The following is a 17,889-nucleotide window of genomic DNA, read 5'->3' as shown; positions in this document are numbered from 1 at the left end:
TTCAGCAGGTTGCTGAAGATTTGAAAGAAGAACTGGCAAGAAAGAAATTGCTGAATTGGCACTTCTCACAGATGGAACACCTTGTAGTGTCCAGTAGACTGACAGTGTTCACAATGCAGTGTCACTGAAATGACCTCATAACCTCCTTATTATTAAGAGTGCAAGTTTCGTTTTCAGTACTCTTAAAACACTTCCCTCAATATCATCTCTCTATATACACAGCACAGATGTCAGATTTGCACAAATAAGCCATAGCCTAAACAACACCCAGAAGCAACTCTCAAAAGGCTTTCTTTTGCAGGATAGCCCCTAAGGCCCTGACAATTTTTTGAATGAAACTTTCGATTAATGAATTTTCTAGGGAAGTATTCCTGCTCTAAGATAAAACCACATTCCTTACCAAGCCTGTCTGACAGTGACATTTCCCTTCATATTCACATTCCTGGTGGTTTTGTAAGGTTCATGGGCCTTTCTAGGAAAATACACAAGCCAGCATTTCTGTGAGAAGTTTTTTAGCTTTCTTTTCCTAAGACTTATGGCATACACAGTATGATGCATTAATTGATTTAGCTGGGGCACAGATGAGATTTCCTTCCCACACAGACTACTCACTGGACAGCCAAAAAAAAAAAAAACCCCAAAAAACAAAAAACTCAGTACCTCCAAAGAGTATGGACAAGTCAGCATGGGGTGTATTTGTAATGCTTTTTGAGGTAAGAGTCAAACGTTATAACTCAGCTGTGGTTAGAAACGATGCTCATGAAGACAAAAGCAGATGCAAAGATGCAAAAGCAACTCAAATAAGAGGATGCAACTTTCACAGACTGTTTCAAAGTGTGATCCTGGAGTACTATATCCCACTGGTGTGAATGTATACACAACTAATCTACTGTTTATGAAAATAATTAGCTCTGCTAAGAAGAACAAAGCAGAACTTTTGCATCCCAGCTACCTCATTGTTCTGGTAGCAGACCTGAACCACTCCTCTCTGTTGTAGTCAAAACTAGTGATGTCAAAATGAAGAGGCCATGTATCATATCAAATAAAAGATTTGTGTTTCTATTCGGGATTTTCTTCTTCCTTCAACCAAAACTATATACTGAGGAACAGAGGAATGACACCTCACCTCCCCATCCACCTGGAATAAAACTAAGAGTAATTTACAAATACTGTTTGTTCTATTAAAACGTACTATTTTAATTCACATTCTTGACTGCTTATTTTTTGTTAGTAGTACTGTTAAATCAGCTGTTTGACACTTATAGTTTTGAAGTTTACAGTGAAGTGAAAAGCTTGGTACTCGAGTATTTTTTAAATTCAGTACTGAATAGGTCATTGTCATTTCCATCTGTGTCATGGCTGTGTGGAAATGCTGAACTTTAAATATACATAGTAGTTTCAGGTTAAGAATGTTTCACTTTTTAAGCCAAATTTAGCAGAGTATAATTGTAATAGTATCTTGATTTTACCTTAGCATCCTCTGGAGTTTTAAAATTAATAATTTTTCCAAATTCTTTGGCATGGAACACAGACTTAACTCGCTCCTAAAAAAGATTAAAAGAAAAAAATAAAAAAGGTAATTCAAAATTGAATGTATTCCTTCAGTCTTACAACTAAGAAGGTATTTACCATTAAGGCAGCTATATAGCTACTTGGTTCAGCCAGCCATTACACTGATCTGAGTATGTTCACATTGCATGCACACACCCTGAGAAACTTCATTTTCTGCATGGAAGCACAGTAGAGTGTAACGCTCAAGCAATAACAGACTTCCCTTACAATGGAGTCCCTGGAGAATGGACTATAAAACTGTGCAGGAATGGAAGGCACATAATGGAGTATGTGGGGTAACAAAATCCAGTACTCCCTAAGATTGTAATTTGTCTTTCACCTTTAAGTCATTACTTGAGGGGACATTCCACCAATACTGACTTGCAAGTAATAGTGTTAGCAACTTAGGCTTCAGAAACAGAACATAAGCAGTGATTTGTAAAATCGGTTTTCAACCATACATTTCAAAAAAGACCATACTACAGATATGTTAATGGACTCTGAAATGACTGCTGTGTAGGGGTAAAGATGGATATGTTATTCAGCATTGTCTGAAATGGCTCTAAGAATTATTTCATCCTGTAAAAGTTCACTTGCAGTCAGAAATCCAGTTTGGAGGATTCCAAACCAATATGGCTCTGCCTTTCATGCTCTCTGCAATAGAAACAAATAATCTGAGTGAAAAAGTGAATGACTTTGTACACTGTCAAGACTGTCCTGACAACCAATATGTGTAATTACACATATGAAGCTTATAAAAACCAGAAAGAATACAAAACACTGACAGTTAAATTCATTGACTGAAATTAAATTCAGTTACCATCTCAACAAGAATTTAAGAGGTAATTTTTTTTTTTTAAAATGAACTTTGCCTCTCTAAGTACACTCAGTCACCAGTGGTCATCTTTCTCCTTATGGCCTTTGATCGTTTACCAGGGAAAGAAATTTTTGGGATTGTTTAAAGGAAAACTGCAATTGAGAGCAACATTCTTCAGTTTGCATTGAAAGGGATAAGCATATGTAATTACATTTTTTTATAAAGATATGAATACTTTATTACACTTTTGCAGAATTTGGTTACTAGCAAATTAAAAAAAAAAAATCTCTTTGATGCATAGTACATGCAAATGTATTGCTCTGATGTATTCAAAATTTTGGGATCACCACAAGGTAGAAGGCTAACGTTAGCATATTTCCACAGTGACAGAGTGCATAATAAAAGTACTCTGCAGTCTTCTGAGAGTTTTGTTGTATCACCATTTTACAAACTATGAATACACCACGAAGTGATGCGTACCAAAAAAAAAAATTCCCAGGGTTCAAGGAATACTTTCATCTGCAAACACCAAGTCACCATTCTGCTTAGAACAGTCAGAAGCTAGTTATATGTGGAGTTTGCCCATGACAAGTTTCAATTCCCTTCTCTAAGCATCTAAACTAGAAGAGAGATCAAGAATTCAAAGGCTAGAGATCAAGAATTCCAAGTTCAATTTTATAAACAGTAAGAAAAAAAGAAAACAAAACATTAAGTTAACATACCTTGGCTTCAATGCGTAATCTTCTGCCATCAACGATGAATGGTTCTTTGGTAAATTCATCATAAGTGTATTGCCATTCACATGTCAGCTGTCCAAATGTCCCCTTTGTCACAAATAACACACCGCTATGTATGAGAAAATGAAATAATTTTAAAATTAGTGTAAAAATACTTAAAAGTTAAGTAACCCTAGATCTGGTGAAGTTATTAATTGTTCCAAAATAGTTCTCATCTAATGATACATAACAACCATAAAAGACCAGATTTTGAATCTTCCTCTTATTTAAAATACTATATCTTATAGCAAAACCGTAACACTGCTTCTAGCTGTATTTCTACAAAAAGATGCACTGAATTCCTATTTGAGAAGAATGCCTGCTACTCCACTGTTAGACATTATTCACTCTGTTCCTGTATTACCCATTTTTCCTTCAATATGCTAATTTATAAGGGAATCCCATAAGTTCTACTGACTTCAGCCTACTCAGATTTATAACAAATCCTTCTCAGCTAAAGACCAATATTCCGCTTCTCTCCTTAAATAGAGAAATTACTTTGACACTCAAAACAACACTCTTGTGCTGAACAATCCCACAGTCGAACAATATTATTAACCGCACACTACTAAGCATGCCTTCCCCGTTATTTTATCTACATACATGATGACAGCACAGTTACTAGTCAACAATTATCAAGGTATGAACATTTTGATGATAGTTTTAAGTACTTACTATTCAGAGTAAAAACTGTTTACCTTTTTGTAACCATTAACAGATCTGTGCTGTTGACCATAGCATGTGCAATGTATCTCAGTTTTGCAAATCTTCCATTTTCAATTTTCTAAAAGAGATGAAAGTTTTGTTTGCTGTGAATATGCTAGTATTAATTCATATACTAATTTTGCGCTAAGAATGTATTTATTCTCCAAAAGTTGAAACCAAAGTATGACTAACAGATCTGTGACAGCTAAGTGCAAAATTACATACAATTATTTGGTTCCTGGTAATGCAGCCATGAAGATAAAAATCAATAACCAAAACAGTCAAGGAATAATGTAATTTTTCAAAACATATCAGGAATCACTTTTCTACATACTTTTAGTACACACCAAACTTCTGCTGTGTAATACAATTCTGAGACAACAAAAGAAGTAAGAATTAATTTCCTAATTTATGTTAAATTACCTCCAAAACATTGGAGTATCTAACTCAGGGGAAAAAATCTATACTTAACCGTATACAAGAACCCACTGTCGTGTAAAGAGTGGGACTTAATAGGGCACTTGAGGCAATGCTTATTTTCTCCATAATCTCTTGTTTCCCCCTGAATTTACTTAATCTTGCCCCTTAATTGCTGTGAATATTGTAACAGAATATTCTTTAATGGGGACTCTTTAATGGGCAATAACTTTTAACTATTAATGACAGCAGATGAATAATTTTTAAAAACAGGGGCTCTGTAACTTGACTTGGCAACCATTGGAATTCTGACTTTCTGAGCAATGAGTGATTAAATCAGTGATTGAATTAAGATTGCTGTATTTTAGTTGGGAAATGACTCCTTGCATACTTCCCATCTGTCACAAATAGGAAGGAAAAAAAATTAGTGTAAGCCAGTATGATTCAAGAAACCCTTAACTACATACATACTGCTTCACATATGTATGCCAATATTTAAAACACATGTAGGTTAGTTCTCAATGCAGTTAAAATAACAAAACCATTTAATAAGTATTCATCATCACTGTAAAATGATAAAGACATTTAATTAGACATACCTCACAACTTCAAATATAGCTGCATGGATAACTTCACTTGCCCAAACATATTTTTTAAATCATGCCTTCCCCTAAAGATGCTGATTCTTTAGTGACTAAAATCAAGAATATCTGCATAACAGGCTCCCAAAAGAGATTTCCAGAAAGTTCTTGGGAAGTTCAGAGTATTTCTGTCCCTGCAACTCTGCTGGGCTACATAATCACATCTATGGATCACATGCCTACTTACATAAGTCACTGCTTGAATTTCTGCAAAAGCTAGTGTCAGGGGCAGGATGAAGACAACATGAAGAATGCTATAAGAAATGAGGAATTAAGGGCTTGGAAACTCCATATTCAAGCTTTGTCTAGGGGTTGCCACACTCCCATTTGTTCCAGAACACAACATGTTGGATGGTTAGAAGACAAACAAGGATGTAGGGACAGACAGCATGGATAGGATACCTGATCCTGTAGGTCAGGTCTAGTACAATATCCTGATGGATGTTAAGTGTTAGTGGCCTTGAGAGAAAGACAGGGAAAGGGGAAAGAAGGCTGACAGGAACTTAGAGAAATCATGTGTGTGGAAAAAGCAAGGGTGGTTCAGTAGAGACGACAAATGCACATCATTGCATTTAATCTGCAAGACTCTCTAACAATGCTAGCAATTTCTCTTACTGACAAAACACATTATAAATATTGCACAGCATGACCAGTATCTCTCTTCTATTAGAAGCAATTATAGGGAAACATTTAGCAATTTAGCCTTATGAGGGTGGAGAGGATCCGTAGTCTTTCTCCTGCATCAAAGAAGATAACTTCCTTATCCTTCACATAGCATTGAGGTAAGGCTTTCAATCCAAAAGCTAATCCTCTTTAAGTGGGACTTAATAGAGCAAAGTTATCTCTTTCTCTCTTTTCACTGGCTTGCAAGTTGATTTTCAACAAGCCATCTCACCCGACTGTAACTGATAATGAATTGAGAATTATGAAAGTTATTAAGGAAGTACAGTACTTAACTATCACGCATGCAGGCTGCAACCCTAAACAAAAGCTATTTTTAAATAGTTCATCAGATTCCACAAAAAGATTTTCATTCTACTAAGATCCACAAACAAGTGAGTTGTGTAGCACAAAAATACTGTCAGAATGTAGTATGTGTTAAGCTAATTACTCCTCATTGTTAGCAATGAGTTTTATGATGGTAAACTCAAAGTTATCTGCATGCTATAAGAAAGAACACAGATAACTTTGTAGAAAGTATCTACAAACTTTGTTCTGTAGACTGTAGTCTAGAGTTTTGTAGACAAGACATGCTAATTGGAAATAAAGCACAGGAAAATGCTGCACAGTAATTTTGCAAAGGTAGCAATTGCATCTATGCCAATGCTGAGCAGTAACTACTTCTAAATATTCTGCCTTTAGATTTTTCTACCCTTCGTTTACAATCTGTTTCCCTTTTAGTGTCAGACTTCCACCTATTCATTAGGAAATACATCATGGATGGATATGCCCATTTATTGCTGGTAACTGCTATAGCAGTATCGCTACTGCACTCTGCTACCAAAGTGCCTTATAAAACTCAAACATAAAAGGATAAATAGATGTACAAATGTACTTTTAAAACAATTTCACAGTATTTCACTATTGTTTGCAGAATACTAGCAATTTGGATGATGCAAAACTATTAACATTGATCTATCATTGTTGAATATTAGTTTCACCACTATAAGAAAACAAAAAAACAAAACACTAATTTCTAAACACAACTTCTGTATTTCAAATTAAAAGTGGTTTAATAACCTGATTAGTGTAAGTTGTGGTTCGTTAACTAGACATAGAAAAGGAATGAATCTGTTGAAAAAAGACAGTCTGGCAGCTGTTAAATTTGAAGTAATCCAACCACAAATTCTCTTCTTCGCAAATTATTCTTACCTGTAGTACAAATGCTTAAATGTCACTGCAGTAACCTAACAGTAGATGTGATCTTCTGTGCAGAGATGGATATGCAAATGTGCTCAGTGTCTTAAAAGTGCCATCTCTGTATTTGGAAAGATTCCTAATTACACCACATGCTTCTGATTTATTGAGGAGCAAGCACAGAGGCTTTGACAATGAAACAGAGCAGTCCGTAGTGAAGACAAAACTTAAAATCTATGAACCTTACGCTTATAGTTCTAGAAAATATAAACAGTATGTGTGATACAAAGTGCAGAATGTTTGATAGACTTCTTGAATTATCCCAAATGAAATGTAAAAAAAAAAAAAAATTCTGTAAGAACTATTGCAACTTAAAAAGTGGTTATAAGTCTCCCTTTCTGCTTGGATTAACTTGTTCAATTAGATTTTAGATTGCCAATGTATTTCCTTATTAATTGATTACTGTCCAAACATTTAAGTTTTAAAGGCAATTCACTGTTCTTGCTAGAAACTCGAATATTGAATATATCTTTCAGTTCAAATTATAAGGTGACTTCATTCAAAGCTGTAGAATTGCTACTTCTGTCAGACTAACCTGGTATAATTGCACACCCAGTCTTCACCACAGAAACATTTAACAACTCTATGCAGTACCCAGGTCACTTGATAGATCTAACTTGAATGTGTTTGAAAAAAGGGGGAAAACTGTCACACAAAGCAAAACAAACAAACAAAAGTAAAACCTTCCTTTTTCTGCCATGCAGACTTCTCATCCCCTGTTAATAAGAATTAAAGTTAATCCTTTACTGGCTACTCCCTCATTCTAGTTATCCTAATGCACAATGTCATTCCACGAACAGCAAAGCTTTTGTCCATGACACACTAGTGCCTGAATTCAAGATTTTGTTCAGCCATGCTGAGCAGCAACTCTGAAATCAACATGCTCTGGTGAAAATGAACAGAAATTTGTGGTCAAGGTTAACATTCCAATCTAATGGCAAAGTATGCAGGACAGCAAGAACTGGGACAGCACCTTTCTTTCAGAATATGAAGCTTCTACTTCACAACAGAAATATGTGCCTATGCTAAAGGCAGAATTATCTTGGTCAATTTTTGATCTCAATACCAAAAGAATTCATTCTATGAGCTGAAAGGTGAAACCATACTGATTTATACTTCCATTATGATGACCATATCTAGATTTCTTTATGTTTCCTACCAATACAACGAAAGTTCTTGGATTTACAGCTTTTGAAGTGATTATTGTATCAGCAGGGAAATGGCAAAATATTCCAATTTGCTTTTCTGTTTTTTGTCTGCTAACAAGGTGGTGTGTACTTTACCTAGGACATTTCTAGTTTTCACTTCCTTTTCCACCATAAAAACATTTGTTTTAGTCAAACAAGCCAAGATGAAAACTGAGTCATGGAACAGGCTTCCATGTTCTTCTGAAACAATTGCTGTTAGCTGTTCTCAGCAAGCTTTCCGTAAATACACACAAGTCTTCTATTTAGGGATGGACAATAGCTGTATAATACTACCCCAAATTTGCACATTTAAGTGGTAAGGATCCTGCTCTTTCCTTTAACCTAGACACAAGATTTCCTCCTTTGGAAAACGACAGCTGTGAATCAAGGGAGTAGCAAACTAGACGGCATGCATGAATGGATGCCTAGTAAGAGTCTCAACAATGGCAAACAAAAATGAATCTACTTTGAACTTTGGAAATTATTCCTCCCTATAATTTTATTACGTGAAATGCCAGTTTAAGAGTACGTCATGATAGAGATGTTTATGTTTTAATCTGAATCCAAGCCAAGGGAAGTGAGGGAAAGAAAGAAAGGAGTATGACATTTTCCCAACTTCTCAGATGTTCTTCCTGGCAAACTGAAGCTTGAGTACTAAGAAACGAGAGTGTTCAATCCATTCCAACATTCTACCACCTGATCTGAAGCTTACCTCATGAACAAAAACGGATCACTGAACTGAAAGCTGAACACCTCCACCACAGTAGGACACAGTATTGAAGCACAGCTTTTGAAGGTCTGTGTTCTCTACAAGCTTACATCCACTGCAGCATAGCTGAGAAGCAACCTTACCCAACACTGCAGAAGAGCCTTCAAAACCTCATACACTATAAACTAAACTAAATAAATAAATAAATAAATAAACAAATGAAGTTTGAATTTATTTTGGTTTTCAATAGGCACTGAGATGTGACACAGAGAACTCCACTGATTTCATGATGTCAAATGTTAATGGCATCATTAATGTTCATGAGCAATGTTCATAAGCATGAAACTAGCCTATCTTTCAGCTTTATTCCCTGGCAGGGCAAAGACCAGTGATTTCTGGCAGGTCTATAGCTTCTGTAAATAACTAACAACAACGAAGGTGTAAACAATGTATTAAATGATTCCAAAAACTGTCTATAGTACCCTTCTGAAGTGACTTAAGCTTATAGAATCTCCTGAGAAAACCGAAATACTAAGAACCCTAATCAAAAGGGATGTACCTGACAACACCAGAGATAAAAAGCACAGCAAATTCTTCACCTCAGCAATGTATAACCTCATTACCATTACAGAAGTCACTAAAAGAGTTAAACACTTGGGAAAAGATGAATCATCAACTTGTTCTGTAGCTGACAGCAGAAAACTTGGCAACCTGAGCTGAATGGATGACACTTAGTCTTGAGGTTTTCAGCAACAATACTGGGCTTCAAATTTAATTCACCAGTGAAAAAGTGGGAGTAAAAATCGTGCAGCCAAAAGTTAAGCTATCAAAATGTATTATATTAAAAATGGGGGGAAAGGAGAGTGGGGAAAAGGTGGTCTCTATTTTTTTATATGTTACTGTAAATCCCTAAGTAAAATAATCTCTAAATTGTTTTAGGGTTGGGGTTGTGTGTTTGGTTGGGTTTTTTTGTTCGATTGTTGGGTTTGGGATTTTTTCCCCCATTTTTGATGCCTTAAAGAGCATCAGTTTCAGGTAGTTAGCTATTAAACTTTTCACAAGGTTTGGTTCCATGACTTAGAGAAAAATTAAGTCCTAAGATCTGAGGTGATGAAATTTTTTGTTATCCTAGATCCAAATTATTTGTTTCTCCAATGTATATTCAGAGGGAGCTACAAACAAAACAGAATAAAATAAAGTACTTGTATAAAATCACTACTTTTTTCTTAATGTAAAAACTTCAATAGAACTATACACCATGAAAGAGATACCTGAGGATTATATAATCATACGTGCCACATATACTGGCATTTTTTTATTTTTACATTTTTGGGGTTTTTTTGATAGCATTCTACAACCTTTCAATCTAATGAGCAAAGAAAGAATTCTTTTTAATTATATTGCATTGGAACTTGAATTAGTGATACCTGACCCAGAAGTACTACCATTGATGCAAAATTTTAATTCCACATTCTTTAATGATTTGTAGAATTTTGAGTTAGAAAACTTAAAAGTTAAGCCAACTTGATAGAAAAAATTGTGTTTTTTCAAAAAAAAAAAAACCTCCCATGTTTGTGTTTTTGCAGGGATTCTTTTTCAGTCAAAAAATGATTAAATTTCTTTCTAAAGCTGTTTTAGAACAAGTTAAAAATGTTTTGTTATAAAATTGACATGTTTTGTCTTGCAAGGAAGGTCACTACAGAAGCAAAATTTTACAGGAAATAAAAAGAAATTGCACTAAAAGCCAAAATGAAAAAGAAAATGTCAGGTAACATTAAAAATTGCCAAAATCCAGTAAAGTTAATAAAAATGCAGTAGTAACCTTTCCAATTTCCTCAACTTTTAAACATAATTTGTCTTTTTTCAGGATTGAAGATCAAAATGTATTTCTACATTCTCAATAAAATAAAATTAAAAAAAAATAAAAAAAAGAAAAGATCCCTCTGTATTTAAAACATTCAAAATCCTTCCTACAATGTTTCAGGCAGTAACAAACCACAACAGTATTTCACCTACTTCGGAAAGACATCCTTTTGAGATGACATTACAAAGTAAGTGGCAATACATGACCTGTAGCAATGTTAAGGACCAGTAGTTTTAGCTAAAACAAGCTCTCAAGTTGATTTTGTCCCCTCTAATCTGGGAGGTTAGAGGCACATATTCCTTGGCTCACTGCTGAAAAAATCAGACTGTACAACAGCTTTTGAAGGCATAAAGCCAGAATAAACTGTTTTATAGATTCTAATGGCTCTTCCCTCAGAATTTTGATAAATGGAAGATAGTAGACAATGAAGGACATGATATCACCTTTAGTAAATACGCAAACATTTCAGGAGGTCTTCCTGTTTTAGAGCAATTCTACTTCTTCAGCTGCTGGCAGAAGCGTTAATTCTTACTAGAGCACTTATTGATACCTAAATATTGCAAGAGACATGTAAAAAGTAACGCAAAAATACAAATACAGCAACAAACCACCAAAAAAAACCCCAAACAAAATAAAAAAAAACAAAACCAAAAACCCCACAACAAAAAAGCAAAATCTGTGCAAGCATTTAAATGAATACAGAATAAAACAATTTTAAAAGAAAGAAAGACCTTGAAAAGCCATACGGTTGAATTTAAAATCCAGAATTGTAGTGCTTTGGTGTTGTTATTTTTACCCCCACATGTCTAGGTAAATAAGAAACTATTACGCATGTTACATATGTTTTACTACACAGACCATTGTAAAAGTACTGCTATTTTCTGCATCTGTCTGTGATTTTACATAGGGTTTAGTTCTGGGGCGAATTTTTTACTTTCTTTGTTGCTATGAAAACAAAAATATTGATTTAAGGACCAAAGAATTTATGGTCTCAAGCAAAAATAATTAAATAAATACACAAAATAAGAATTTAAAAATTAAAACAAAGTAAATGATACATGAAAAATTAAAGTTTTATGTTAAATGCTTTTTTCAAAATATATGTATTTTATCTTTTAAATACTTCTATAGGCCATTTAGTGTTTTTACATACTCTAGTTCCAGGAAACATGAGAAACAATGTGGAACAGAACAGATGAATCCATTTTAGATATACTTTAGACATGTTTATTGTTAAAAAGAAAAGCAGACAAAATACTTTTGAAATATGAAAGAAAGAAAACAGTCAAACAGCATTTTAACACCAGTAATGACTGTACAACCCAGCAAAGTTTTACTAAACATTTAAAAGCATTCCATGTAGCAAATTATAATCAAAACCTGTCAAACACTTATATAAATGCAAAAACATTAAATACACTTGATAGAAACATATCTGGAAATAAGCTCTAAGTTGCGGTATTACTATTTCTTCCTATTATTCAATATTACTTTCACCTCATGTTCAGTTTTATCTGTAAGACTATTTTTATTATATTCTTTGCTCCTTTGCTCTCATCATCATACAGTTTATTCCCCACATTTTTTGCACAGTTTTAAAAATAAGAATTTAGCATCAGACAACCTCATTTCCTCAGTGGGAATTATAGCAGCAACATTTATACTTTAAGGTGTTTCATACTTAAAAGTGACAAAGGCCATGTATATCTTTTACAGTCCATATTATCCTAACTGTCATCATCATCATCACTACTACTGTGAGTCTTAGTCCATTCCCTGTAGGCCTGTCTTTTCTGAAAGCATGGTAAAGGAAGAAGAAAGCAGAAGTGTTAGTTTAGAAGTATTAGACTGTCTGGCAAGTTTGTTAATTAAAGCAAAATAAATCCCCAGAAAACAAAGAAATTCGGAAGTAACATCCTAGTTTAGGACACAGTATGAGCACACAAAATCTCCTATATCCTATTTCCTTTAATCAACATATACAACCTCTAAACCGCTAGAAGAAATTTTATTCCCATCTAATCCAGTAATCATCGAAAATGCTACAACACAGTGACTGCAGTGGGACCAGTCAGCAGACCTTTATACATGGAAATAATACAAAAGCAGAAGATAATCTTTTTTCTCTATAAGAAAACATGACGCTATTCCAATCGCTTCAGACAGGGGACATGTAATACACTGAGACTCATGCAAAAGAATTACCACTAGAACAGAAACATTACAAACTAAAAATATTAGTACACTTCCAGGTAAAGTAAGATTAAGGCATCAAACATACTACGTCAGAAATTAATGTCTGACAAAAAAAAAAAAAAAAAAGGCAATTCAGTATTTTCTGATTTGACTGTCTACAGAGAATTATAACCCTGTTTGGAGCTTTCATAACATTTCTTCAAGAGTAGTTCTGCCTTAGAATTATCATAAGTAGTGAAAACTAATACAAAACATACAATTTTTCAACTTAAGCTACTTTTGAAATGGTGGCTGTCATCACCAAATGTGACAGGCATTACACAAGGCAATGCCTTTACACTTTTGTAAGTTGGATATTGAGGATGATGGTACTGTACTCAACCAAACAACAGAGAAAAATTAAAGTTACATATTACATTGCAGAATATTTAAAAGGTTTCTCAGGAAAACAAAACAAAACCAAACCCAAAATGTGAACATGTACAAATTTAAGAAGCAAAAGTAATGCAAAGTCATTAGAGAAGTCTGCACATTAGAGCTCACTCTGTTGGCTTACTAGCGTTTGGTTTAGTGGTACACTTTAAAACAGAGAAGGGGATGTTTTGGAATTAATTTTCTTGAAAGAAAGAGGAGAAATGTTATGCCATTCACGATGTTACTACTGGCATAAGTTGCCAGTAGTAGCTTTTAACTATGCTCTAGTTAAGGTAGCACTGTTTTATAACACTAGCTTTAAATTGGAGAGCATGGACTAAAGCTATCTCATTAGAAGAAAAGCAGAAGCATACTACTTATTCTCAAAGAACTTTCACAGTCTGCTGAACTAGATCACCAGTGAATAGTATGGCGAACATAGCTGAGATGCCCCAAATATGACAATCCTCTTCTACCAGAAAACAAAAGACACACTGATAAAATGCAGAAGAAACAGTCAACCATATTGGAACTCGAAACAAACAGCTATGGCAATTCTCAAAATAGTCTAAAATTCCTCTTATCAACTTCTCCAAAAAGGTTATTTCTATATGACTTCTCCAACTTTTCCTTGGCACATTGAATTCTTCAATGTTTATTGAAAAAATTCTGTTTACATTCATGCAATCACATATTACTACTTTATTTCTTGTTTGAATATTTCTAAAATGCAGTTTTGCTTCTAACAGAATAAAATAGAAACTTTCTAAGCTGCTTAACAGTTAAGTTATTTCTACTTTGATATCTGAATCAAATTCAGATTTGAAGGCAGCTAAATTATTAAAGAATAACTTTTGCTCAGCTTCCTCATGCAAGTAGTATTCCACTGGAAAACTGTTTATGTTCTTTCAATGACTGTAGTACAATACAGATACAGCTATTTTAAGTGTTTAAAAATCTGGTTTACGTAAAATTGATATTAAAAAGTCATGGCTTAAAATGTGTATTATAAAATTACTGAAAAAACTATCTTTATCATCACAATTTATCAAAAATAAAAAGACAAACATTTTTGTATCTCGCACAAACCTCTACACATACACTGCTATAAATTATGGTGTCTTCCTCAGAAGTTGTATCACAGAAACTAAACCACCAAAGTGGTCATAAGCCTAAGAAATTAAATGAAACTTCTTGACTACTGAGTCACTAGGTAAGAGGTGGTAAGGAATTTAAGAAATGGGAAATAAGGTGAAATATTTATTTCAACATATGATGAGCTTAAATGTATGTCAAATTATCTTTCATTTCCTTCACCTGTAACATTTGGCTTCCAGTTCCATCTCTTAATCTGTAAGGTCTAATAACTCCATCTTCACCAAAGAAGCGAGGCGGGCGCAGGCTTATGACATCTTCTGATGAATCTGTAACTCTGACAACAAAGCCACAAATTTAAGGTATGTGTTGTTATCTCTACTCAGCTATAATGTTTAGCAAAGGCTCTAAATTATTTTTAATACAAATTAAATTCAAGTCCTAGCACAGCAGCTGTGTTGTCTGTGTGTGTACTTCTGCATACAAATAGACATTTGAGTAGATATTCTATAGATTTTACTCAGAAATCTATTTCAGAGAATGATTACTAGAAAATTCAACGTCACAGGGTAGCACACACTTAAATAGTGTCTAAGTATTGTACTTCAAAACTTCAACATTAAAGACTTCTGTGCCATACACACTTACGCTTTGATATTTTTCTTGCATTTCTCTGCTAAAGAACTTAGAGTAGAAAACAAGAGACTGGCAACCTTACAACAGCAGAAGAGGTCTGGCTCACTAAGCATCATTAAACAGCTGTATCCAGACAAAGCTACTAAATGCCCCCTCAGAACACCTTCTCCTACTACTTAAACATTATAGTCCTAACAGTTATCAATCTGAACAACCAGGACAGATCCTAGCATGACCTAGTAAGTCTCGGAACTCATCTCATATAGTAGTAATAATATAAAATGTAATTTTTGATCTGAGAAACCCTTTTTTCTCTGTACTAGGGGTAAAAAAGAAGAATCAGCAATTGAAGGAAGTCTGATTACTGAGGATTGTAAACTAGTTTCTTGGGTAATGCTAGAAATGCCTGAGATTTGATGTTGTGGTTTTTAAATGCTATTGACTGTGTATTTTTTAAAGAGCCACCTATTTATTATATAAAGAAGAATATGAATAAGGTTTCTTCCTAACTCATCTTTATTAATGACAAAGTTGGAAGATACAGAAACACTGACACAAAAGCGAAAGACACAATGTACTGCTGCAATGACTATTGTCTGTTTCATGCCATATGCCATTCTTCACACTTATTTTACTTACTTCTTAATACCCTGAAATGTGCTGCTTGCCATGTCTATGATTCCTCCAGTAGGCCTAGCTACTGCTCCCACTAAGCCTTTTCCAACACCTTTGAAAAAACCAGCTGCTCCTTCTTTCTGAGCTCCTGAAACGATTAAATGCAGAAAATAATTATAAAGCACTGAAGTTCTCCTACAATCTTAGCAAACTTAATTACCATTTAATTACTTGATATACAACCACAGTCTCCTCCACACAAAGCTCATGTAAACAACATTTTAACTAGAAGTCAGCACAAAAAAAACTCAATAAAGAGTTTTTTAACTTAGATTTATGTCTCATCAAATACCAAGAATTTACCATCACATGAACAGTTAATGTATCAGAAGACCTAAACTTACCTCTTATTGGTTTTGTAACTATTCCTGTTATGCCACTGACAAAACCCTACCAAGAGAAATGAAAGACATTATAAATATGCTTTCACATTATAGTTTTCATTTTTCTTCATTGGTGAATAGCCTCAAAATACATGGAGTATTCTAAAGTTCACTACAAATTAACAGAATGAGCAGCAGCTGCTTCACAGTTCTTACCTTCTCTTCTGCCCTCATGTACTTTTATTTAAAACTATCACTCAATTATGGCCATGTATTAGCTAAAGTAAAATTAAAATAAAGGGTAGCAAATCTCTGGTGACTATGTCAGCCTCCATATTTGTTACTCTTGCCTGCATAGAATTCATTAATCTTTTTTTTTTTTTTTCCTCCTTACAGAAACTAATCCTTTTCCTCCACGAGTGATACCCTCTCTCAGACCAGTGGGCTGTTTATTCATAGCTTCTCTCCTTTTCTGCTGGTAATCCTCATCCATAGTTATAGCAGCTACTCCTTTTGCCATAGCACCAGTGATTCTTGATGCAGCACCAGCTAATCCACCTATTGGAAAATAAAACAAATTAACATGCCAATGCAATTTACAAGAACTCACCTAGATTGCTTACTATGAAGTATACTACTATGATAACGCTGAAGCTTACCAACAGCTCCCCCTACTAGTGCTTTGAATCCTAGTGCCATTCCTTCTACAAATTCTTCAGGACCCTGGATGGCTCCCTGGGAGAAAAAAGGATGCATTTATTTTAAGCTTCAAATAGTATGCATTACATATTTTCAAGTATTATGTTTTCATTGTAATTATATATAACAAAGCACAAACATGAGACAAAGTGATTAAGTGTCAAACTGCCCACGACAGCACCTGTGAGAAAAAGAAAGACTTTTTATAACACTATTTCATTCCCTGATATCCCCTTCTTTTAAGACAAATTGAAAAAAGCAGATTGATTTTAAAATAAGTCTTTCGTGAATTAAGTCAAATGGACTACTCTCTTGGTTTTATCTCACTTGAGCTTTCCAGTAACTTTCCCTCACACTTCCAGTTTATTTCAATTTTCAATTCTAATCTAAATTTAAAAACAGAAAAGGTATTAATATATGCACATTCTCAATCTTTGAGAATGTCCTAAATGTCCTTCATTTCATAAGGCAGGAGATTTTTACCTGGTAAGGTTCATAGAAAAATGCTTCTACTCCTTCAGACAAGCCTCTTATGAATCCAAATGGATTACCCAAGACATCAAGGCCAAGAATAAGAACATACATCTGTTTAATAGCCTGTAATAAAAACAGTGATTAGTACAAATATTTCATAAATTACATTAAACCAAAGGCAAACAATGTAGCATACCCAGATTTTTAAAAAGCAAAAGTAACATGAGTTTCATATGAAACACTGAAAATTACTTGGAAAAAGTAGTTGTACTGTTGTTGTATCTTACAGTGAGTAAATCATATTAAGTCAGCCAAATAAATGTTACTTCTTACAAGCATTTCACAAATAACTGACAATAATGTTCTTGAGATTTTACAAAGCAAGCACATTATCTAGACTCTTCTCACGCTACAGGACAAAACTTGGTCTGATTGGATATGCTGAGAAAATTTTGATTGTCACTACAAAACATACGGATATCTATATGAAGTGTAATTCAAGATTTCAAATATTCCCTCTAGGAAAAGGAAGGGCCAAAGAACAACAGATAATTGGTTCACCAGTTAAAACCGTCTATAAATTTTTTTCTCGTTTAAAGATGGACAGAGCACTGAACTAGTATGTCCAAAGAATCCCTTATAGTTAATGATGGATGGATAGAAGACAACTAATTCTTTTAGGCAAAAGCATGTCTGCTAGATTGTCTCCACTGGATGACAGGACCTAAAAAGTACACAAGGGCCAAAGAGGGATCATAATTCATATACTACTAATGTCCAAGAAAAAGCATCA

The 17,889-nt window shown here is 34.2% G+C and overlaps 1 protein-coding gene across 1 annotated transcript in view; it reads right to left on the bottom strand.

Moving 5' to 3' along the window:
* Positions 1–17,889, bottom strand: part of VPS13A (vacuolar protein sorting 13 homolog A (S. cerevisiae)) — a gene marked incomplete at its 5' end in the record, with an annotated part of 71,559 nt that overhangs the window by 814 nt on the left and 52,856 nt on the right. The window contains 9 exons of the mRNA XM_010012512.1: positions 1,470–1,544; positions 3,091–3,214; positions 3,843–3,928; positions 14,512–14,626; positions 15,565–15,688; positions 15,945–15,990; positions 16,318–16,481; positions 16,583–16,658; positions 17,106–17,219. Coding sequence (XP_010010814.1) covers positions 1,470–1,544; positions 3,091–3,214; positions 3,843–3,928; positions 14,512–14,626; positions 15,565–15,688; positions 15,945–15,990; positions 16,318–16,481; positions 16,583–16,658; positions 17,106–17,219 — 924 coding nt within the window. The remainder of the gene's footprint in view (positions 1–1,469; positions 1,545–3,090; positions 3,215–3,842; positions 3,929–14,511; positions 14,627–15,564; positions 15,689–15,944; positions 15,991–16,317; positions 16,482–16,582; positions 16,659–17,105; positions 17,220–17,889) is intronic.

The sequence above is a fragment of the Nestor notabilis genome, unplaced genomic scaffold (assembly GCF_000696875.1).
Source record: "Nestor notabilis isolate BGI_N333 unplaced genomic scaffold, ASM69687v1 scaffold7344, whole genome shotgun sequence".
Classification (NCBI taxonomy): Eukaryota; Metazoa; Chordata; class Aves; order Psittaciformes; family Psittacidae; genus Nestor; species Nestor notabilis.
The sequence above is the reverse complement of the archived record's forward strand: the minus strand, read 5'-3'. Positions and strand labels throughout refer to the sequence as shown.